Source organism: Fringilla coelebs (assembly GCF_963513975.1).
Source record: "Fringilla coelebs genome assembly, chromosome: 5".
NCBI classification, from domain to species: Eukaryota; Metazoa; Chordata; class Aves; order Passeriformes; family Fringillidae; genus Fringilla; species Fringilla coelebs.
Genome location: NC_140033.1, coordinates 36,743,012 through 36,767,532, shown reverse-complemented (window position 1 = coordinate 36,767,532; position 24,521 = coordinate 36,743,012). Strand labels below are relative to the sequence as shown.

Sequence of the window (24,521 nt, the reverse complement as noted above, 5' to 3'; positions counted from 1 at the left end):
AAGAACACTTTTTTCTCCTTTTCTTTTTTCATATGGACTATACATCCATGTATAGATAGAAATATACATATTTTTCAAGTGCAGCTAGTATCGTCTAGACTAACTCGTGTGCACTCCTAAGGTTTTTTGAGCGGCTTTTCAGCACTGACCGGTTGCCTATTGCATCAATCTTCCTCCCAGCAACCAGCATTCATTACAATTTTGAAACTGTATCTCCTCTAGTGGCTTTTTCATTCAATATTAACCTCTGTTTATGCAACAGGACTAATGCAATGGCAAATTTGAGGTTCTGGGCTGGTGAGGAAAAATTACCCTTAAACTGTAGAGTTTTAGAACTACACGGGGAAGACCATAATGACTGAAATCTTAAGTGATCCTTGAAATTGTTGAATAATACCTGACTGTCATGTTTTACTTTTTTGTTAGGAAAAGAAATTAAATTTATTGTTGACCATGTAACATGTTTTTCTGTATATAGCCAAGCCCGATAGCATGACCTGCATGTCAGAATTCTTGTACAATAATGTAGTTATCAAAGTATACATTTCTGATATTTAGATATGTACATTGATTTACTTTTGGTAAAATATTGTCAATAGAGAGATAATTGCAAACAGCTTTTAGCAAATGAATTAATACAATATCTGGTGCTGCTGTTATATTAACTACAGTGTTGTACAGAATTTATCATGGATTTTTGACTGCTGAAAAAGGGACAATGGAATTTAGCCATACCAAGGACTGTACTGGAAAGAGACTGCTGCTGCTGAATGGGCCCTGATAAACGACTCGCACCTTGAGGAGCTCACTGAGACTTTGCGTGCGAAGCAGAGCTTGTTAAAGAAGATGAAAGACCGCTCGTAATTACTGCTGCCAGAGGAAGGGGTGACTAGTCACTGTTGATGAGTCAGTGTAAATAAAACGTGTGTGCATGGAAAATCAGTTTTTATCTATATCAAGGAAAGCTGAATTCATGTCATCATTGCTAAGGTTCCATGCAAAGACCCCCACCCCTGTGTCTATTATTCCTGGTTCCTGCAGTAAGCTGTGCTGTGGATCATACAAAGACACACGCTTAATAATGATAGTGATGTAAACTACATCTGTCTTGACTTCTGTCATACTAATGGCATATATTACAAAAGTCACAAATTTGAACAGAGTAGGTTTGCCTAAGTCCTTGCTTTCTCAGTTTGCCATGACCTAAATTGTTATGAATTGTAGTGTACTTGCCAAGTCCTAAGTTTACTTTTCACTTTGATAACAAAAATGTGACTGCAGACAAACATCACTAACTTTGTTCACAGCACACAGTCTTCTTTCATTGTTACCTCAAACTATAAGTATTATCAGAAATAAAATTCTGGCAGCAAGAATATTTTGTGGGTTTTTTTTTTTTAATTCGAAGTGTTGCAAACCCAACATCAATAAGTATAAAAATTGTATTAAAATTATATTCTACAAATGTATATTTTACAGAAAATATATATATATTCTTTGATAAGTTATTTTCTGTGATTTTTGTGGTAAATGGATCTAGTCTATTCTATGTTTATGAGACATTGTAGTGCTACGATGTGGTAATTATGTTCTCTCCATCCTATTCAGTGGGAAATTCTCCAGAATCTGTTTTGTCACCCTGGTGTCCTGATTGTAGGGACCTGTCCCAGTTGTGAAACTCTGTATCGTGGAACTTCTGTGAACATGTCAAGGTGCATGCACAATCCTGGTGGAAACCAGTGGAAATGTAATACCTGAATTGGAGAATAAAAGGCAAAAGACCTGGGGAGGAACTTGGAACATATCTTCTGAACTGGCTCATGAGCTTTCTTTAGCTGTATCGGTCCCCTGCCTGCTACTGGCCATCCCAGTTCTCAAACCAGCCTCCTGAAATGCATGAGGAGCTAATTCAAAAGCTAGCATGAGCTGGCTTCTGCAACAACTGAAAATTTATCAGCTTGTTAATGACCCTGTGCCTCATGAGGAAGTTTCTGTCAGGCTGGGTATTTTAAGTCTGATGGGAGTTTTGTTGCATCCTGGTGTGAAGTCAAACCTAAAAAAGGAGGTGATAAATGGTTGCTTAAAGCTTCTAATATACTGTATTTGTGGCAACCAGAAATCCCCAAATACACAAGCAGATTGTCTGAGAGCAGTGAGGTAGCTAGTACAGTTTTACAAATGATCTGAGAGGCTGTAACACAGTGTTTTGGCATATGTGCCGCAATGTAAGAAAAGTTCCAGAAAACAGGATCAGAAAACAGGTGTTCAATTTTAGAAAATGTGTTATAACGATGTGTCAGGAAAGCTCACTGTGCTGTTTGCCCAAGGGTTAAAAGTTGCCTGTACTGTGATTGTGAGCTGTACCCAAGGGAAGAAGAGGTGTAGTGGTCATCTAGCACAAGGCTCACAGCCAGCCCCAGTCACCCAGGGTGATGTCTGCCCCAAGCACCTAGAGTGAGGAGCCTGGCTTTCCTCAGTGCTGCACAGGGGCAGTGATGATCCCCAGATGGGATGCAGACAAGGGGGTGCATTTTGTCCGTCAAGATTGTAGAAAACACTGATGGCCAGATGGTGTCTGACACCTTCTACTGTCTCTGGATGGTAAGGGGCCTGGATGGATCTCCACCAACACCGGACTTTGAGACCAGAATATCCTGGACTCAGTATTGTTTTTCTGCTAGAGAACCAAGCCCATATTTAAATGCTTTCTTTTAAAATACACCTGGAGGACGAGCTGATGGTGAGTCTGGTAACTGTTCATGTGTTTTGAAACTACAACCCAACTCTGACTATTCTCAGAAGAAAAAGGTGGCCCCCTCCTCTTCCTCACCTGTTTCCAGGCCCAGGAAGGGGTGAAAGGGCATTTTTATGAGAGGTGGGACATCAAGGTTTCACTTTCTCAGGCTGTGGAAGGCTTTGAACATAAACCTTGCTCTTCAGGGTACTGCAGTTCCTGTGTCTCAGGTACAAAATGAAGATTGGGCTGCACATTCTCATTCACTTCTGGTTTTGGCCATCTTTTAAAGGAAAGTAGATGAATGACGAGAAGCAAAACTGCACCAGGAGAGAGGAAATTTGGTGCAACAGGAAGATGCTATGTGGGTACTCTGGGGCTTGTGGCCATCTCTGAGCAACAGGAAGATGCTATGTGGGTACCAAAGGGTGCTTGTGGCCATCTCTGAGCTTGACTTAGGAGTCTTAAAACTTATTCAATCCTTGTTTAAGTATTACTTAAGGGTTAGAAGTCAAAACTAGAAAACAGCTGTGAATTTACTAGCAGTACATCTACTAAGACAATTTAGGAGAAACTGTTACTCATTTGCCTTTTTAAATTGTGAAGTCAAGATATCAAAAATGAGCATCCTTTTGAAAGATGAGCTAATACAACATCAGGGTTTGTGCCAAGATCAAAAGCTGTGCTATATTTTGGAGATGAGCAGATTACGAGATGTTTGGACTTTGAAGGCAGTTATTGTTCTTATGAAGCCTCATTCAGCACTCAAAAAATGTTGTTCCAGCAAAAATTGAGACATTGCATGATGAGTTTTTATAGGTGTGTACTGCAAACTGGTGCGAGAATTGCTAAGAAGCATGCAGCTAATGATAATTAATATAATCCTGTAGAATAAAGGGGCTTTCTCATGTGTGAAAAAATTGATATTCATAAAAGTTCTCTTACCAAAGGTCTGGATTGAATTAAAGCTTCTAAAAGAGAGGGAAGTTAAGGAATCTCTTCAGATGGGTAACTGAAAACTGTAGGGGAGAGGGATCCATCTAGTGTGAGCAGACTTGCCAGCATAGTTATGTGAAATATGAATTTTAAAAGTCATGAATGAATTAACTATATGAAAGAGAGCATTTTATCATCTAAAAAAAGCATGCAGAAGTCAGATAAAGGAAATTGGAATGGAAAACTGCTATTAGAAAGAGAAAATTAATTTATTAATATGCTGTATTACAAGCAATGGCTTGAACAATTCCTTTATAAGGCCTTTGAATACTGAGTGAGAAGAAATTATATAAAAGCAGAAAGGTTTCTACCAGGTCAAATTTAGCAGAATTGTTAATATTTTTATAATACATTATCTTCCCCTTGGCAAGAAACTTTATTTTTTTCGTTTCCCAAGAGAAAAGTTATTTTAACAATGGTGGGTTTTAAAAGTCAAGAGTTGGCTTGAGAGCAAGTACTGTTAGTGCTGGGTGTTGGGTACCTAGCTGGTGTGCCATTACGAGCATTTCTCTCCTACTACAGTGAATATCCCTCGGACGTGTTGAAATTGCAGAGGTGCTTGATTTCTAGCCCCAGAGACAGGGATCTGTCACATGCTGTCTCCATGGGAAGGCTGGGATGCTCTCCAGCCAGGCATGAGTGGTGCAGAGCTCCTGGCTCCCAAGTTTGGTTTAGGTGCAGCTTCTCATTGCCTTCTGGCAAAATAGGCACGATTCCCTCACCCTCCGCAACCTCCTCCCCAAAACCCAACCTTCTGTCACTTGCATTTTTTTATTACCAGCATGTTGATGAACAGCTGACAGATTTCAGATTCATGCTTTCACAGCTTCGCATTCGCAGATGGCAATATTCTAGCATATTTAAAAAAATGAAGTTGGAGGTGGACACTTTCTGAAAATTTGTCACAAAAATGTTATGCATTTCATTTAACATCTCCTGGATTATTTGCAGGTGGAAGACTGGAGATCAGTTTAAACTGGGCACAGCTAGGCTATTCTGAAACTTTTAGGATGTGTTGTTTTTCTGTTCTGCATCTGGTTAGAGCATTGCTGTGTTTTCGTATCACATGAAGCTCTCAGTTTCCTCCTCAAATGGGATTTTGAGATAAGATACTAGAGCAAGTCAGAGACTACTGCTTTAAATTGGAATTGGAACTGGCTTTCCGGGGAAGTGGTGGGATCACCGTCCCTGAAGGTATTTAAAAGACATGTAGATGTGGGACTGGTGGATGTGGTGAACAAGGGGTGCTGGGTTAATGGTTGGACTCGATGATCTTAGAGGTCTTTTTCAAACATAGTAATTCTGATTCTTATGGGATTGTAAGCATGAATTGTTCTATGCAGAAGGAGATAGACCCTGGGAAATACTGAAGCTGTAAAAGACGACTGTAGCTTAACAACTCTTTGTTTTGCAGAATGGTATGGACACCTTTTTAAAACATGGAAAGCAATTTTGTGTTGGCCTCCTCAGAGCAGTATTAGACTTGCATAAGACAATGAAATACCAAAAGAGGGAAGCTGTTCTTCTTTACCTTAAGACAGCTTATTTGCAAAAGTAGCAAGATCAGACTTCCTGAAGAAGTCTGGCCTTTTTAGTGAAACAATGCAAAACTCCATCAATCTGAAGACTACTAAACTGTAGCCACATTATCCTATTAAGCTGATGCTAAATATAGAAAGGATTTTCAGTTCCTTACAGGGATTTCCTTGCTTGTGACTAAATGCAGCACCAAGGTTTTAAAATCTTATTTTCTTCATGCCTTTGAATGTTTTTGGTGCAATGAAGTTTGGCAGTCTGATTGTCTTCAGAGGATGCCATTATTTAGATGCAATTTTTGCATTTTTCTAGCATAAGGCTTTTTTCTGAACTGGAACACTGGAAAGCAGGGTAGAGGGAGCACTGAACAACATGGTTTTCTTGTTATGAAATCTGCCACGTGAAGCTGTGACCACATAGAAATAAAAATACACAGCTTTCCCTGTTATGTCAGTGTCATAACATTGACTGTAACTCTTACATTTCTGAAACTCCTCTTAGTTTTGTTTGGAAATCACAGCAACAAAATTTATTCTGTTACTGCTGTTTATAACCTCTACTTAAACTTTGAGAACTGTGCTTTATATCTCAGAATAATGGAGCAATTAGAGACCTTAAGAGCATGAGGACTGTGCTCAGAGAAGAACACATGCACAAATTTAATAGTTCAATCTGTAATTACAGAAGTGTTTCCTCAATACAGGACATTATCTGAACAAGGTCCTAGTGTCAAATAACCTCTCTAACATGAATTGCAAAACTGTCCTTAGCTTACTTAAGCAAGACTAGGTCTTGGGTAGCAACATTCTTGTGGCATGGGCATTTCCAGGATGTTTATTGTCAACATCACAGAATCATAGAATAGTCTAGGTTGGAGAATACCTTAAGATCATTGAATCCTACTGATTACACAGCAAGTACAAGTCCAGCACTAGACCAGCTGCAAGTGCCACATCTACACATCTAAAACTGCAGAGTGTTTGGCAGCACCTCTGCTCTGTGCACACCTGGTGCAAACTCTAAGCAAGCTGCTTGGGTTTTTTTCTCCAGAGATAAAGAAGATGGATGGTTCATGTCTAGAAACTGATGTTACCTTTGTGTTAGATGCCTCTTTCATTATGGGTCAAATTGATAAATTGTTCTTTGTGAGTGTCTGTTGACAGAAAAATATCCAGATCTGTCTCTGTCCTCACATGGGAACTGTGGCGTGAAGTAACATGGCCCCGCTGCAGTGCCTCTCACAGTGTTTTGCTTGCTCTTGCAGATGTGCAGTGCCAAGACATGGACATTTCCCCTCCACTGCCTCAGAAACAGTTTCATTTTCAGCACTTGTGTTCTTCTGAAAAAGGAGTGTGCAACCAGAGCCTGCCTGGGAGGCAGCTCATGCGCCGGTGCTCATGGGATGAACATGTTCCCACCCTGACTCCTGAGCTTGCTTCTCTTTTTTTAGTGGAAGTCTCTGGTGAAACCATCCTGTCATGTGAGCTCCAGGTGTACTTCAAGAACTCTTAGTGGAAGAGCATTTGGCTATGTTAGAAGCTTTAAGCAGAGTTCATATTACCAGTTTGCTTTTATTTTTTTCCTTCAGCAGGCGACTGAACCTACTATGTAGATTATTCCCTTGTTTTCTTTGCATGTGCCTTCACTGCTGTCTGTCTTTTGCAGTTTTCCTAGCTTCAATGCTGCCCATCCTGTATTCAGGACTTACCCCCATGGCTCCTTTGCCTGTCTCCTCATTACAGTGCAGCTGTAGCCTGCATGAGAGCTGCTGGGAAGAGAAAAGGTAAGTGAACTTGGACCTGAATGACGAGGACAGGAGCACAGGACTGAGACTTCTTTTTAAGCCAACTAAAACTTGTTGGAGATGTTGTCTTTTGCAGTTAGGTCCAGCCCAGCTTGGAATGAATTTGCAGTTCTCTGCAGCATCTTTTGTATAACTGCCACAGTTGGGAACATTAAATTCTGGAACCACAAAATGCTGTCTAAAAAGCAGCACAGCTGTCAATGAAAAGCAGTTTGCAGCTGGAATATGTCCAGTGCCTGGGCCACTGCAGAGGGACATGCCAAAAAAACAGAAAGAGATGATTGCTTAGAAACCAAATTCAGAAATTAGATTTTCCAACCACATATTCACTGAACTATTAATTTACTAATCAATATGATAGTACTGAGCAGAATGATTGGAGTGCTGAATATATATCATAAGCTATCAAAAATAATGACAAATACTGATATGATTCTGGCCTTTTTTAAGACTTACTGTAATAGTGAATTTCCTTCAGATCCAAAGATAAATATAACAAAAATAGGTGCATTAGCTAAATTAATGTCAGGAATTAATCATTCCTCAAAGGTAGCTACAAGAAGTTAGTTAAAGAAAAGTTTTTATATTCTAGTCCTAGACAGAAGCTCTGAAATAAGTTTTATTCATAATCCTCGGTACCCTTCAACTAGAGCATAATTTCTAGACTTCTATTTTCCTTATTACTAGGAAGCCTGTTTCACTTATCTGTGTTTAAATCTTTAGGCAGTAACAGGTAATATTTTTATTCAATCATTCCTGCGTTGCCCGTGTCTTTTTAAAAATACTAAATAAACTATGTTATATGCTCATCCAAGTTTTCAGATGAGATGTTTTGTAACAGCTGGCAGGGCAGGCAGGCATATGCTTAGCAACAGATATGCTCCAGGTTATGGTCTGTAGTTCACAGTAGATCCCTGGGGAAATCTGTTGGCCTGGCTTTGTCTCAGTGGGGCTGTTGCTGCCATGTCTAAGCTAAAGGAAGGGGTTGGAACTGCAGCTGTCTGATTCCCCGTGGAAGTTTCAGCACACAGAGCAGAGAGGTGCAAGCCTCTGTCTATGGCCAGCACTGGAATTCAATTCACTGCCTCCCTAAAAAGCCCAGCCCAGCCCACGGGGCAGTGTGGCTGTCCTCTGCAGGGCACAGCCCTGGTGTTCCAGCTGCACTGCCAGCAGCACTGCCAACACCCTTTTGGGTTCTGGATCTGATTTCAGCCCTGCAGCCAGCTGCCTTGGTTGGGAGCCAGCAGTGGTGCCTGGGGTAAGTGTAGCAGCGTCCAAACCTTGATACTAAGCTGTGCAATTCCTGACAAAAGTTTTCGGGAGTCAGATGGAACATGCTGCCTGTCCAAGAAGCAGTATAATGTGACAGCCACCAAGCTGCTGTGCTGCAGCATGTGTCGATGTCCCCTTCTCCCGAGGATTTCACAAGGGTGTTTTCTCCCTTTGTGGTGGGCTTCAGTCTCTGGGCTGCTGGCAGGGAAGTGGAGCTGTGCAGTGAGTGCCAAATGTGTCACAGCCCCTTCCTCATTCCTTTTTGCCTCCATGGCTTTGCAGAGTAGCCTCATCATCATATATTTGTGTAATGCGCATCTCAGTGTTTAACAATATCACGTGCTTGGTATAAGCTGCAAATTGTACCACGTGGCACAAGGCAGTGGGAGGCAGGGGATCTGCTCCAAATCTTTCTGTGGGGGCTCAGCTGTAGGTGATTTTATTTTCAGAGATAGAGGAGTTCGTGTTTTTGCCCATTGAGTAGGTGGGTGGATTTGGATTATGCAGGTCCCAGTGGGAGGAGGACAGAAGAGGACTGGATGGTCCCTGTGTCTGTGCACTGGCCTGTCTGCACCAAGACCCCAGGGATCTGTTGGATGGAGACCGTGCTGTGAGGACTTGAAACAGTCTGCCCCAACTCAGTCTCAGTGGCCAAATCCTGCTGGTGCTCATATGCTGGGGCACAGGGAGTGAGTGGGCTGGAGGGGATGAGCTGTGCTGCACAGCGAGGCAGACACTGCAGAGGGGCAGGTCAGTGGGCAGAGCTGTGCCAGGGCCTGGGTACAAGTGTGGGACACCTTGGGGGGGTGCAGCATCACCCACTGCATGTCTTCCCCTGCTCACAGACAGAGACACTGGCCCCTTTGCCCCAGCATTCTACCTCGCTCCTCCCCAGTCCCCTTGTTTTCTCTTCTTGGGCTTGACTTGGCTCCTACGCACGGAGGGAATGCACAGAGCACCCCCAGGATGCATGCACAGAAAAGCATTTGCCCCTTGGGTGCTCTAGTTATGAGATCCTCCTTTCCTAGGCATCACTACAGCCACCAGCTTCTCTCCTTCCTGAGCCATCTTGCACCCCATGCATCCTCAGCAGCTGGAAACTGAGGAACAGCCCTGCGTTTCTGGTCCTAATGGAGTTTTGTTCCTGGTGCTTTATGTGATGCATTGTCACATGAAGGTGGGGACAGTATGTTTGTCACCACAACCAGCCCAACGTGGTGTGGTCAGGGTTTGTTGGATAGCTCTGTGGGCTTGGTGTGGACTCTGGAGGCCGAGTTGTTAGAGAAGCAATTGTCACTATGCATTTTGCTTAAGGGATTATACTGGTTTTGGCTGGGATTGTGTTCATTTTCTTCATAGCAGCTCATGTGGGATATTTTCTTGATCTTCAAACAAAACAGTGTTGATGACACACCCACGTTTTAGCTCTTGCTGACCAGTGCTGACACAGGATTCAAGGCCATTTCTGCTTCCCAGACTACCTTGCCAGTGACCAGGATGAGTGTGCACAAAAAGCTGTGAGGGGACAGAGCTGGGACAGCTGATCCCGACTGACCAAAGGAATGTCCAAGACTACCATATGACATGATGCTCAGCTGTAAAAGCTTGTGAGGGAGGGAACTCTCCAGGGCTGCTGTTGCTTGGAGTCTGTCAGCACTGGTGAGCTGGTGATGAGCAATATTTTTTGGGGTTTTTTTCATTACTTTTTTTCTTGGCTTTGTTTTTCTATTTTGTTCGTTTTAATTTTACTTATTAAACCCTCTTTATCTCATGAGTTTTCAAATTTACATATACTCCCAGAACCTGCTTATGGTTGCATTTAAGGTGATAAGAGGACTTGTTTGTTTTGATTGGATGTTTTTACATCCAATTAGGCTTAATTATTGAATTTAGTGTATATGTAGAAAATTAATTTTTTTTCCTTTTCTTGTAACACGATTTTCTCTTTCAAGACCAACTTAAGGCAGTTTTAAGGAGACATCAAAAGCACAGCAGCTGATATTGAAATGCAAGTACTGGCTTCACACAACTGCATGTGGTCTTTAGCCTCATTGGATTACAAGGCCACCAGTGTATCTGAAATAAATTTTACATAACATCAAATAAGCTGCAATAAAAAATAATACAAATGACCATCTTCCCCCCACAAAGGATTCTAAGCAAAACTAAAGGAGAATTCTATCCTTTCCCTGGCACGCTGGAGCTTCATGGACAACAGACTTATTGTTAACTATTCAAGGAAGGATCCCAGGAGCTTTTGAAAGGTGCTTTGTGTATAAGGTTCTCTGCAGGGGGAAGCTGGGACTTGGGTAAACATTACACTCAGCCTTGGAAAAAGCCCTTCCTTGCAGGCACACGTGCTGTGAAGCAGCAGCTCATCTCTTTGGTCACAGGTGGCTTGGGAGGGGGGCTGATAACATCTCTGAGGCTCCCCACACTGAGCTGCCAGTGAGAAATCTGCACAGGGCCTGTGAGTGCTGAGGCACTGCCAGAGACCACTAATTCCTAGTCATGCTATACTAGCAGGCAGAAACCCCCAAACCTGTGTCATCATCCTCTCCTCCCCTGCAAGAAAGGGAATGTTATCTTTCTCATCAGATACTGCTGCAGGTAATGCTTGTGAGCGTGTTTGCCGTGAGCAATGTGTGTGCAGATGGGCGGCACATTTCCGAGCTCAGCACTGAATTTTCAGAGCTATCTGGGCTAGGGTGTTGTGCCACTGGCTATCCTCACATCATACAGAGCTGCCTGGAAAACACAGAGAAGACACAACTCTGTCTGGAAGCTTGAATCTGGGTTGGTGCCTCGAGCCAGCAAAGCTGTGGCAGGCTGGCTTTCAGCTCTGGGGAAAGGAGTTTAGCCGTCAGGTCATGCTCTCTCATCGTGCTGTCCCTTGGGCTGCATCCCCACAGGCTCCTTTCCCTCGGTGTGGGGGCACTTTACAGCCTTCCACTGGCTTTAATTCAGACACACTCATTCTGCATTTGGAAGCCCTTGTCTGTGGACCTGGATTACAAATTTATTTACCAGCACTCTGTTTTTTCTTTTTTTCCTGGAGAAAATGGAACAAGGATTGATAAAAAAAAGTGTCAAAGATGAAAAGTTATACTTACAAAGCAGAACTGTATATCTTTAGAACACTTCTTTAATATAATAGTTGTCCTAAAATAATGTTGTCAAGGAAATGCCAGAAAAAAAATTAATTTGGAAAAATTCATATAGTTTAATGGATGTCCATTAGTGCACTTCCTTGCTTTTTGTTTCCTCAGTCATTGATCAAAAAGATTCATTTACAAACAATAAAATTAAAGTAATAAAAAAAGTAAATCTCTTCACTAATAATCTCAAATGACTGATACTGTGGTTTTGTCATCTTGATCACATTGGGTTAATTTTTTCCCATCTCAATAAAAACTAGAAATTTTTTAAACTTTTTTTTAACACTATGAAAATATGATTTTCTCTTGTGGAGTGCAGAGACTGCTATATGTTGGAGAGATGCAGTTTTCTCTAGAACTAACTTTGTACTTCTAGCATGTGGAGAAGTGAAAACATAATGTTTTTACTGGACAATAATAAAGAAATTATGCTAGCAGTTGTGTTGTGTGGGTCCTGTTCGGAGTTAAGGGTTCTTAACCTTTTGGCTTTCCCCCTTTTGTCTCAAACACTTCATGGATGCCATTGTAAAGGTGGTATTACCATGAACAAATTTTAACAAGTTATGATGGAAAACTGGAAGAAGTACCTTATGTAAAAAGTCTTTGTCAAGTTTCTCTTTCAACAAAGTTACTTTCAGATTCCATATTCCATATCTATTAGTCCTTTTCATTGAGACCATGTTCAGCTGTCCTTAAGACACATTTGCTGAATCTGCTTTGGTTTCTGGGTAAGCTGCTTCTGACATGGTAGCCTTTGCAAGCAGATGCACATTGTGAAGAGGAACAGCACATCAGTCCTGTTTCAGCAAGCAGAGGTTAAAAGTCAGTTGTCACACTGACCCTTCACACAGGAGGATCTGAGAAGACAATGAATGCTGCAGAGAGAGAAAAATTTTTCTGCTGCAAATGTGTGACACATTCAAACGTTCACAAGAACACCCCAGTAGTCATTAAAATATTCAACCTACCCCAAAAGGTACAAACACTATTCAAACACTCCTAATTGACATGAATAAAGAATTTCTCTTATTTTCTTCTATTCATATCATAGCCCATCTCCTTTTAGGGAAGATATTTCTTCCTGCCAAGTAGGATTGGGAGCACAGTTTTGAACTAAGGAATTGAATTTGCAGATGAAAGTGGTATGAGAACCATGAGAGCACGCAGTGTGTGCCCTCTGCTCAGTGACAGGAGGGGTGAAGGATGAGGGGAGCACTTGACAGGGCAGAACAAAAACCCCAAATCAACCCCAGGTGTGGTTGTTCCCATGGACTAATGTCAACAAATCTGTCAATGTAGTCTGGGGTCAAAAGAGAAAAACCCCAGCCCTCAAGCTGGGAACCTGTGAAAAAGTTTAGAAAGATTTGCTTTTCTGTTCATCTTACTCAAATCTCAGTGCAGCTTGTTCTCATAACTTTATGAAGATTGTATCATGTAAATTGGCTACAGCAAGAGTTCATTTGCAGTTTGATGAAGGAGAAACCTGGTGACTTCTGGCCAGTGGAGAGAGTTGGCTGTGGCCCACTGACTAGAAAACTTGGAGACCAGTTGCAACATATATCAGATTAAGGTCCCTCCCTGCCTTTGACATGGGATGCCCATGGTTCCTTTTTTCTTTGGCCTCTAACTGCAGGTGTGAGAAGACCCAGACTGTTGCATCATGCTCATGGTCAGGGGAAAGCTGAATTGCAGAAAGAACAACTAAGAAACAAGAAAAAGGAGAAGTACAAGGACAATAATCTTTCTACAGTTGATGTGGTTTTATGTCTCTCTCTGCCTCTCAGCATGTAAGACACTTACAAATGTAGCTCTCTGGGCCACCAGAGGAGGGATATAAATGGTTTTGATGGAATCAGTCAGAGTGATGGGCTGCAAATGCTCCATATTGCTTTACATGCAGCCTTTGAGCTTCTGCCCACATTTCATGTATGCCTCACCAGCAGCAAGATAAGTTTAGAAATATGACTTTTCCAGAAAACTCACATGAAAGTGCACACTGGTTTGCAGATAGGCCTCAAGCACATTTGTGTTCTTTTTTTCAAAGAAGCATCAAAATGGCATCTGCCTTCATTTTTTCAAACCAGAGTGACCCTGTGAAATTGTCTTTTGAAATTGCACAAGTATGAAGAGTACTAATGCAAGATGAAATAACTATCTATTAGTTCTAATAGAAGATTGAACCTTAAGATTAAGAATAATGGAATTGATGGAAAAAGCCTTAGTGAATGCCATCATGTATAGACATCAGAAGCCACTGGTTAATATGCAGTGTGCCTAGGGTAGGCATTTTTCAAGTATGGAGCTGTCTTTGTGCAGACCAGGAAAAAACAGCAAAAATGCAATAGCAAAATAACATGCTGAGTCTCAAATTTTTACTGCAATCCACTCATCCAAAGTCTGCTCCTGAAAAGATTAATGTCCTAGAAATCTAACTATGAAAGGAAATCTAGATTATCTGCCCAACCCTGAAAAACAGTAAAGGAGTTAATGGCAAAATAATAATTCAGGACTAAACTAGAAACTTTAGTCTTTTTTACTGTTTTTGATGATATAAGTAGAAACAGAAAATGATTTCTGGGAATGGATCTGGGCGGGGGGGGGGATATATTCTTTTAGTGTATTTAAAGTCTTTGAATTAAAACTTAGGAATACATTCTGGACCTTATTATTTTTCTTTTCTTCTTGTAAGATTATTCCTCCTCCAAAAATGTTCACATTGATAGAATTTGGGAATACTGTCTAACATATGAAAGCCCATCTGAATATGGCGAGTGCAGTCCATGGTGTCTGTGAATGATCCATGTTTCATCTGTCTGTGGTCATCTGTGATTGATTATAACAATCATATCCCTTACTGGACTTGCATTTCTGGAATAAAAATCACTATGTGGGAATTGAAAGTTTGTTTTTCTACACTCATGTACATACACAACTTTTTTCATCAAAGGCCAGTGCAGTAAATATTCAAAATCCCAAACCTTGCTTGTTCTTTTGTGTTAATTAAAATAATGCATTGAATTCATATCACAGTGTGTGCAGAGATGGGTTTCACTCAAATTAAATGGAGATTCCAGTAATATTCAATGACAAAAGTGTTTGTCAATTCAAAAATACTCATGGGTATGACTCTAATAAATGTATTACAAAATATGTGATGACTCATGCAAAACATTTGAAAGCATGTGTTCAGAGAAGAAAGGAGTGTCTGCTAGTTTAGGAAAATATTTCTAAATAAGAAGAATTTTTTTCCACCAGATTTAACAATTTGTTGCTTACTTTGCTCTGGGCGGCAAGGTTTTTGCCTTCTCTGTACAAGCAATATGGGTTATTTCACTTGTCTTGTCTTGTATTTTTCCACATTGAGAAACCTTTAGACATTTCATAATGCCACAGTTCATCTGAGGTCAACTGAGGTCAATCTAAAATATGTCTGGTTCCCCTCTGAAATTTTTTAATCCCTGAATAATGACCCTCACAGAGTCTTCCGAATGCTTTTTTTTTTTTTGGTAAGCATTTAGAAATGATGGAGCATTCTGTTACTAGAAAAAAATCAAAGAAATTCCACTACTGAGAACTCTGATTCTCACTGGTGCAAGGGGCTGAGAACACAGCCCAGGTAGCAATAAGGATGCAATAAGGATGTCAATTGCTTCAGTTTCCTTCTGCCAAGCCTCACCCTTTTTATCTGAGCTCTGGCTCAGTTTTCACAGACAGTACAGAATCTTGTCCTGGTCCTTGTTTGCTGCACTTGAAGTACAGGTATCTGTGACCTCTGGGCCCCTCTTGCACTTTCAACTCTCCCCTGTCTGCAAGTGCAGGAGTCAGTACTGCCCTTTGGAAATGGGAATGCTTCAGTCATTTCCTGGTCATACTTCTCTGCTAGGAAGTGCCCCAGTATTTTTAATATGATCTGCAAAGGTCTTCATTATCTTCATGTATATTTAAGTGTCCAGGAACATTCTGATCTCAAATTTTTTTCACAGTGTTGTAAAAGTTGTCCAGTTCTTCATGGAAAGCTGAGAGTTTATCTACAAAGCACATCTTGGTGTTTAAAGCGCTCTCTGGTGTTTGCAAGATCTAATTAAATCAGTCAACATGGGTTGATTAGCCTGCTCAGGAGACTGGCATAATGCAATTACATGTTCTCCAGCCCCTACAGAATTTCTATAGCCTCTCACTATCACTTACTGTGTCATTGTCATTGTATTCTGCTCTCACAAAACTTCAGGACTCCTTTAGCTTCCTGAGTTCTTGCTTAGATTTTCATCCTAAGTCCACTTAAAGCCTCTGCCTTGTAATTGCTCTTAATGAGCAATCTGAGCAGGGAAATTAGCCTCAAATCTCTCACTTCTCTAATATTTAGAGTCTTTGGCATCCTTCCCCTCCTAGGTGACACACACTCTAGTGACAGCACCAGAATTTTAATCTTTTAACCTCTGCATTTTTCCACCATGGATTTTTTTCTTCACAGCAGTCCTGTCCCCATGTTGTTTATCAGTTTTTCACAGCCAATCTGGAAGCTGTCTGCTTTATCCATTTTTGTAAAGTTTTGGCTCATTTAACTCTTTCAAATGTAAGGCAACCTGCTTCTGAGATTGAATGTGTGAGTGCTTTCACTGTGCATGTTTCTGCCAGAAACTCTTGGTCATGACTGCAGACCACCGAGATGAATGTCAGGGCTAATATCTAAACCTTCATTCTGAGAAATGATCCCTTCCTAGCAGAATAAGTAGGTACACTTGAATGCATGTCCTTATGCAAGATCCATTGACTTCAGATGTGCTTAAACCATGTCTTTGAGTGTCTTAGTGAATCATCTTTATGATCAAAATCCAGATTTCAAAGTAATGCCCTTTGAGCATATCTTGTAAGGTATTTCTGTGAGAAACTGCTTAAAGATTATTTTCTTTTGTAATTCTTTAGTAAGGTGACTCAGCTCCTTCTGATAATTCACAGATATCTGCTGGAAATCTTTAACCAGTTCAGGAAAATTCTGGCAGCTTCAAACTAAATCTGTCTTTCAAAGGCCACTGTCACCTCTGCTTAGTGCTAGTCAGAGAGCAGGAACAAAGTCCCAAACAACCAGCATAAATTAACCTGAAAATAGCAGCATTAAATATTGAATGGCTCTGGAGACTGCACATCTTTGGGTTATTCATTAACATAATTATCTGTAAGGTTGTTTTCCAACAAAATTTTTCTTTGGAAAATCTCATACCTTTATCCACAGTTTATGAAACCCACTGCCTAGGGTGTTGTTCCATACCCCTTTCTGGTCTCACCTGTAGCTCAGGGGCATGAAAGGACTTAGGGACTCACCTGAATTGCCCCCTCTACCATCAGCACTTACATCCAACCCCCAGAGCCTCCAAGACATCACTTAATATTGCCTAATCCCAAAGGAGTCTAGTTTTCCAGCACTACCAGAAGTAAATCTGTACAGCTTCCTGCACAGCTGCCTTGGGTGTGCCAGCTGCTTTCTTTGTCCTTGGCAGAGCAGCAACTGGGAGGCTGCAATCCTTCCCCAGTTTTGTAATGAGGGATTCGTGTGCTCAGATTTGTGGATGGAGGTATGGTTGTCAAATTTTGAGGATCATAAGTTGCCTCTGTGCACATGGAAGTGGGCCACCCATGTCCTTGAGTATCCATCCTTTCAGACTTCCCTGAGCTTCCTTGCCCCCACATTATGCTCTCTAAAAAAAGACATTGCACTCTCTATATATTTTGATCTTAAAATCTTGATAAGGGTGTGTATCATAGAGAAAAAGCTGATAAGGTAATATTTCAGAAGCTGCATTAATAAAGTATTTATAAACTAAAATACAATTCCTTAGAATATCATAGAGCTATTTCCCACAAATAGAACATTGGTAAATTTTTTAAACACTCACACCATTTTGAACTGCAAATTTAATAAGAACACTTGAGTGACAGCTGGCTTTCATGAACAGAAATTTAGCTTGGAGGAAAGAGGTGATCAGGCTGGCCTATTTTGGTGAATGGCTGGCTGGGCACAAGGGATTCACAGGCATGGAAAGCATGTAACTCTCAGACAGTCATAAGGGAACCTCACAGGCTATCAGGCTTGCTGCTGTGATCACTGATTCATCTCTTTCCTTAGAAACATTTTTACAGCAGCTAAGGAAGAGCTGGTGCTGTGCTTCCTCTACCTTGTTCAGAGTGCAATTCTGAATTTAACCCTATTAGTGGAATACAACCTCTTAAAATTTACTCTGCATTCCATACTTATCAAATATCTGTTGCCCAAGACCTGCTTTCCTGTATGCCCCTGTGGTAAATGCACTGTCACCTTACTGGTAGTATTTTATCCTTCTTTCTTTCCTTCTTAGTTCAGCTTCCTATCTGTTCATGATGCCTTGCCTCAGAGGAGATTTTGGCTCAGTTTGCACAGCCCTGATGAGGATGGGGCCTGGAAGGTGTCTGCCCTGCAGGTAGATGTAACCTGGTTGCCCTTTAATGGGTTCACCTCTCGAGAAAGCAATCAGACTCTTAGGGTGAAAATTGCTTTTCCCTCTTGGTTTCTGGGGCTTGCAGCCTGCTTTGTGACACCCAGGGATATCGTGCAGAGAAAGCAACACAGCTCTTTGAAAGGGGAGATGTATCCTGATACACAAGAAGCCTGCAAGTTAGAATCCTTGAGTCGTCTTCCAAGGTTTGCTTCTGGCTTGCTGGGATATGTTTGGCTTGGTCTGTTCCCCAGTTCTTATAGCTGCATTAGTATTGTAATGTGTGCTGATGTCTTTAATAAAGTGAGTTTTATGAATGTCAGAATGATGATTATTTGGCTCAGACTCATTTTTCTGAAATGCTTACTCACATGTTTTTTTTTTTTCTTTTCAGAGGTTTGAAAGAAAATTTGGCTAGATTGTTCCTTTCAAGTAAAGCAATCTCACATTTGCCATGGTTGGATGCAAAGTTGTTCAGCACTAGCTTGCCATTCATGTTCTCAAAGAACTTCAAAAGGGATGCTTTGATGTACTTTATGGACTCCTTCCAGCTGCTGTATAGCTCATAGTGTCTGTGCTTCTGTAGCAAATTGTGACTTGTGGGATTTTTACTATTTTACTGACTGCCTGAGGAAGTAGTCTGAGGGGTGCCTTTTGAACAACACACAGGAGCTGGATATCAAGATTACAGTCATAAATGGAATATATACATCAGCAGCAAAATATCCTGTGCTCCTGAAAAGAGATAACCATTTCTAAAATCTGCAATTCCCTATAGCTCCTTAGATTTCTGCAAAGGGAGCTGTTAGTGTGTGGCATTGTGCTTGTTTCTGGGCTTCATTTCCCCGTTTCTCAGCTTCCAAAGAGTCCCACTGGCTCTGCATGTCCCATTGCACAGCTGTTATCCTCTCCAGGTGGTAACTGGGCTATTAAACTCCTCTCCATGGGAGGAAATGGGTAGTGCTGGGAAGGGACCAAAGAAGCTTTAGGAGCCATTTTACATGGTGAGAACGCCTGATGCAGCCTGGCAGTGGCTGTGTGCACATGAGACTGTGCACTGCTGTCTGTAAGAGGGATGTTCTGCTGGTGATGTTCTAACAAAGCCCTGCCTCTCTCCAGGGTTTCTGCATGGAGTGATCTGTGTTGTCACTGCAGGATCCCTCACCTGGGGGTTTGCTGCAGTCTCCCCTGGCCGTGGGGTAGCCTAAGGACAAATGCAAAGCTGTGAGCTGCACACGGCTGGCTCAGAGCTCCAGGGGCCCAGCGCTGCAGCCAGGCAGGGGTACCACTGCCACGGCTCTGCAGGCACAGGAGGTTAGCTCTTAGGGCTTCTAGCTGATTGCTAGACTTTAATCTTTATTTTGAGCCTCTGCCCATCTACAAAGTGTCCTGACGTGCTGGGGTCAAGACCAGAGCTGGTGACTGCCAAGGGATGGCTGGTGCTTTATCACAGGGGGGAGGGCTGTCAGTGCTGGCTGTGGGCCTGACTAAGCCAAGACTGTGAAGTTAATCATTCAGGAACTAAGGGCTGACACTACCCTGACCATCACATACTCCGATGGTAAAAGCCATGCCTTTGAGTGGCTCAAATACGAATATTTTAAAAGAAAACGTGTGTTGGACCAAACCAAAAATCCCCTCAAAAATGAATGTTCCACATGGTCCAGACTTCTACCTCTGGGGCAAAGCTGAGAAGCTAAACAGTGTGTGACTGATTTTTAAGTCCATCACTTAATGCACTGTCTGTTGTTCAGATGCTGTGATGAGGAACATGTTATAAGAGCTGACATGGAACAGAACGAGTTTGAAAAAAGTCAGACATCATGTTGAATTTGCGATTCAGATTGAAGTGCATTAATAATAAATTGAAAACATGTATTATACATGGAGGTTCCTATTGAAACATTTCTTGAGGGCAGATGAATTTTAGTGCCATAGCAGAATGATAATAGTTTTAGAGGAAATGTAGATTACTGTCATTTCTCTTGCAAATTGTGTTGAGAAAAAATTATGAACAATGACAGGGCTGCTTACACAGGGTATATCATAGGGAACTCAACCTACTGCTAAGCTCTGCACTTCCACCTCCAGCCTCAGAATCAGATCTTACGAATCTCTTTGGTGATAGAAGAATAAAAAAATGCTGTGGGATATAGGTCTAAAAATCACAAGGAATATGTCCAATGATTTTAAAGGAAAAACTGTTGATGCTGGAATGAAAGACCTCTAACTGAAGTCACATTGTCCCTAGAAATCCAATCCACTAATGTTATAAAAACAAATGAACTAGTGGAAGCTTTCTGGATACTCATTTTTGACTTAACCTTCAGGATGATGTGTTGCAAGTAGTATCCAGAGAGATTTCTTCAAATCTTCCCTCCTCCATTAGAAGGCAGGGAGAGGTAGACAAGGGCTTTAGTCACCACAGCACATGCTCTGATTCCCTCAGAGCCTGTAGATCTCCCTTTGCTCCAAACCTTCCATATAATCCTTTTCTTGTGGTGATAGGCTTGTGTGGCAAGGTACTGGTAGTGATGGGGCAACTGGAGTGGCTTCCGTGAAGAGCTGCCAGAAACTTCCACTGACTCTGACGGTGCCAGTGCCAGCCAGCTCCAAGCTAGACCTGCCACAGAGTAAGGCCAAGCCAAACCGAGGTGTTAGCAACACCTCTGTGACTGCATGTTTATGGGGGAAAAAAGGAAGAAAAAAGCAGTCGTTGCTCAGAAGTAATAGTGGCCAGAGAAGAGCAGAGTGGGAATATGTGAGAGAAACAACTGTGCAAGCACCAAGGTCAGTGAATAAGGACTCCTTTCCCTGAGGAACAAGCAGTGGCAGAAAGAACATGTGATGAACTGACCATAGCCCCGTTCTCACCGTGTCCCTGTGCTGCTATGGGGGAGGACATTGGGAATCAAGAACAAACTTAAGCCCAGGAAGTAGAGGAGAGGTCGGGGAAAGGTGTTCCTGGGATTTGTTTTCATTCTCATTATCCTGCTCTGATTTTGATTAGTAATAAATTCAACTAATTTCCCCAAGTCGAGGCCGCTTTGCCTGTTACAGTAATCAGTGAGTGATCTTTCCCTGTCCTTATCTCAGCTCAAGAGTCTTTCATTATGTTTTCTCTCCCTTGTCCAACTGAGGAGGGCAGTGACAGAGCAGCTTTGGTGGGCACCGGACATTTAGCCCACATCAACCCACCACGCCTGTAAGGAGTACAGAGATGGTTTTAATGAGATCTGCCTGTGCCTTGGAAATAGGAGAAATGAGAGTAGGCAACATCTGGTACTCATGAGGGAAAAGGGAGATTTGCTTATGCTGGAGGCAAGTACTGCTAAATTCTTAGTAAACTTCAAAATCTCCTTCTGAGTACAAAGTACCTTTGCTCCCCCCCAGATCAGGTAACTCAGCTCAGGAGCATGCTAAGTGGCCCTAGGGGCTCTGGCTGACAGAGCCTTACAGAGGTAACTTGCCCCTTACAGAGATAAAAGTGCCTGCTTCCCCCCTGAGAGTCCTAGCAGAGATCCTCTCACTGCAGAGAGACTAGAGCCACTCTGCAGTTCTGAACCCAAACTCTGGTCCTTGTCTTTCCACCTACAGACCTTTCTGTTGAGACAGTGCTTGAGGACCCTCAAGAATCATGTTTGACCTTGTAACCTCCCTTCTGCCGAGTGTGAATACTTCATGCTGGCAGGACACTCCTTTCCTGCTTCCTGCCTGAGCCACGCTGTGGCTTTGGGCCCTTAGAAATGGTTGGAATGCCTGCCCACCATTCAGTGCCTTTCTATTTCTCTAAATCTAGGTCAGAGAGTGACAAAGGCCAAGGAAATGGCAGCTTCCACATCACTCAGAGAGTCCTGTGACCTACTGAGCATGGGGACCATCACCAGCCTCAAAAAAGACACCCTCATTCAACTAAGTGGTTTCCTCCCTCAGCTGCTCTTGTTGCTAAGATAAACATTTTGCTCCCTTTTTTTGGACACTTCTTCTCTGCCTTAGTGTTTCTGGCTATTTTCACTCAGCTTTTACTTTGGGTCTAAAAGGGTTGTGCAGGGAGAATGATTTCCCAATTATAAGAGCCCATTTTTGTTTTCAGGAATGCTACCCTTATGCTGGAGCAGGATGCAGGAGAGGAAGCAGGGTTGTGCATCCTCCTCTTCTTTTGGTGCTTTCTTTAGCTGGAAGTTTGAGCTGACTTTGCTCTCACTTGGATTTCTGCATTGAGTACATGGGGAAATAACACCCGTGCCAATAACACATTTTGCTTTCATGGTCATCCATTCTCAGGCCTTCTACTGCTAAAAGACAGTAAGAGCAGCCAGGGAAGAAAACACTGCCTCCAAGTTGAGGGAAGCAAATGACTTAGGTGAAAAAAGAAAGTAGAAAAAATGCTAACCTTTGTAGAGTTTATCAGGAAAAAACCTCAACACAGGGGTGGGAGAGACCACCAACAACTCAGGCTCTGCCTCAGCCCTGGATGTCCAACTGCAGTGACACAGTCCCAGTTCCTCTATCCAACACCATACCATGGAGCTAAGCCTTCAAGTCAGGATGGGCAGAAATGGTGATACGGGTCCCATGCTGCATTTCCCTCAGTATTTCAAACAAGGACTTCGGCCCTGGTGTAGGCAGTAGCATCCTTACCCAGGAAGGGGGGATGGAAAGGAGCCACACAAACTTGGTGATTGTGAAACAGAAAAAAAATGCAGTCTCCTATAGACACTATGAAGATTTTTCATCTTTTAATTTGAAAAATAAAAAGTAGGAGGCAAGAGTATTAGGATTGAAAAGCAGACTTTTATAGCTCAGCAGAACATGCAGACCTCTTGAACTAAGTCACCGAGACAGAGCCTTTATCTGAGGAGAAAATGTGGAGACTTTGTAAGTGAAGTTCTAGCAAGCTATTGGCACAGCTTCTAACAGCTTCTAAGGGCCCTATTACTCTTTGGAAGAAATATTTGTAAGAAGTCTGAAATTTATTTAAAAATAAAGCAGCCATACTTGACTGTTAATTGGCAGAACAGTAGAATAAATTAAGCCAAGTCCAAGTACGTGTCTCAGGAAAGATAACAGAGCAGTGAGAGTTAGACAAGGCAGCAGGAGCCTGGGTTTCATGTGACATTTGCATATGAGTGGGGTGCTGGAACTCCCACACTGGTGGATTTAGAACTAGTCAGCAGTTAGTGGAGCCTAGAGAATGATTCAGTCATCTCCAAAGAAAACACAAGGCATGATTCAGATGTCATTTACAATGCCTTTGAGGAATCTAGACATCTCCATTGGGCTGTCAGATATGTCACAGGATCTACAGGGGACCTCAGGTCACCTGTAGTGACTGCTGGAGGCAAAGCGGATACCCAAGGCCATCTGAAATGGCACCAGAAGGCTCAGTTGAAGCAGTTAAATCCATCTGAAAATGTATCCTGAAGCCTAGGCACCATTGTTTGTCTTTTCTTCGCTGGCTATGTTGGGAAATAAGATAAATTGGCACCCAGCTTGCATGTAGATAACCTGCATTTATGTGTCCAGAGCTGAATCTTGCCAGAAAAGCCTGACTGTATTTGTCCTTATCCAGGAGGTTGGCAACAACCTAAAATACGCACCAGAACTTGCAGTGTTAATAAAAAGGAAGGGACCTGGTGGTGCTCTGTGCTATCCGTGCCAGGGCAGAGGTGGGAGCAGAGCATGGGGGACAGGCAGTACCCTGAGTGCTGAAACCACAGGGCATCGGGAGCACAGGAAGACCAAGAAGCCCCGAGCCATGAAGTTACTGCCTTTAATTGAGCTCCTGCCTCTTCAGCTGGAAGTATTGACCCTCCCAGCCCCAGCAGCATCACTGCCAGCCAGTTAATTTGTTTTATTGAGCAGGCAATGGGCTGTGCACAGATTACAGGCAGATGCTCTGCCTCAGGTGAGAGATCTTGTTTCCAGAGAAGGGGTCATAACTTGTGATATTGCTAACTCTGTTTTTCAGGTTTGGCTAGTCAGATCTCAAATGCTTGGGAACCTTGTGTCAGCCTTGAGCTGTTCAGTTACACAGTCCAAGTAACTTGTGCCTTAATTTTCTATATCTGTGAAAACAGAGATATTGGTTCAGGTCTTCTTTGTAAATTGCTTTAGGGTATCATGAGCAAAACTTTTATGTAAATTTCAGAGAGAAAAGAAAGCTTTAATAGTAGTTAGTGCTAGATCAAATGCAAACTTAGAGAAAATCAGCAGAGATCAAATGCAAACTTAGAGAAAATCAGCAGAAAATTGTTCATCTACTCTTTTGTGAAACCACTGAGTTCTCAGCTTCACTACTTCCCAAATGTCAACATGGAGACACCTAAGAGAACAACTTCTGTAGCCAGTTGATTTAGGAAGCCAGAAACTAATGCTGTTTGAATTTCTTTACCATTAGAAAAAGTTGGATTTAAAATTGAGCCTCTTACTAGATCTACTCTTTCTAATTTTACACGGAAAGTATTTGTGCCACTTAAAGAAGCAAAGCCACAGAAAAGCCTCATTTTTTCATGTCTAGATGAGGACCTCTCCTCTCTGTCATCTGGGTGATT

The 24,521-nt window shown here is 42.1% G+C and overlaps 1 protein-coding gene across 1 annotated transcript in view; it reads left to right on the top strand.

Moving 5' to 3' along the window:
* Window positions 1-781, top strand: part of KCNC2 (potassium voltage-gated channel subfamily C member 2) — a gene marked incomplete at both ends in the record, with an annotated part of 96,897 nt that extends 96,116 nt beyond the window's left edge. The window contains one exon of the mRNA XM_084206129.1: window positions 672-781. Within this exon, the coding sequence (XP_084062255.1) occupies window positions 672-781 (110 nt within the window). The remainder of the gene's footprint in view (window positions 1-671) is intronic.
* Between the last annotated feature and the right edge of the window lie 23,740 nt (window positions 782-24,521).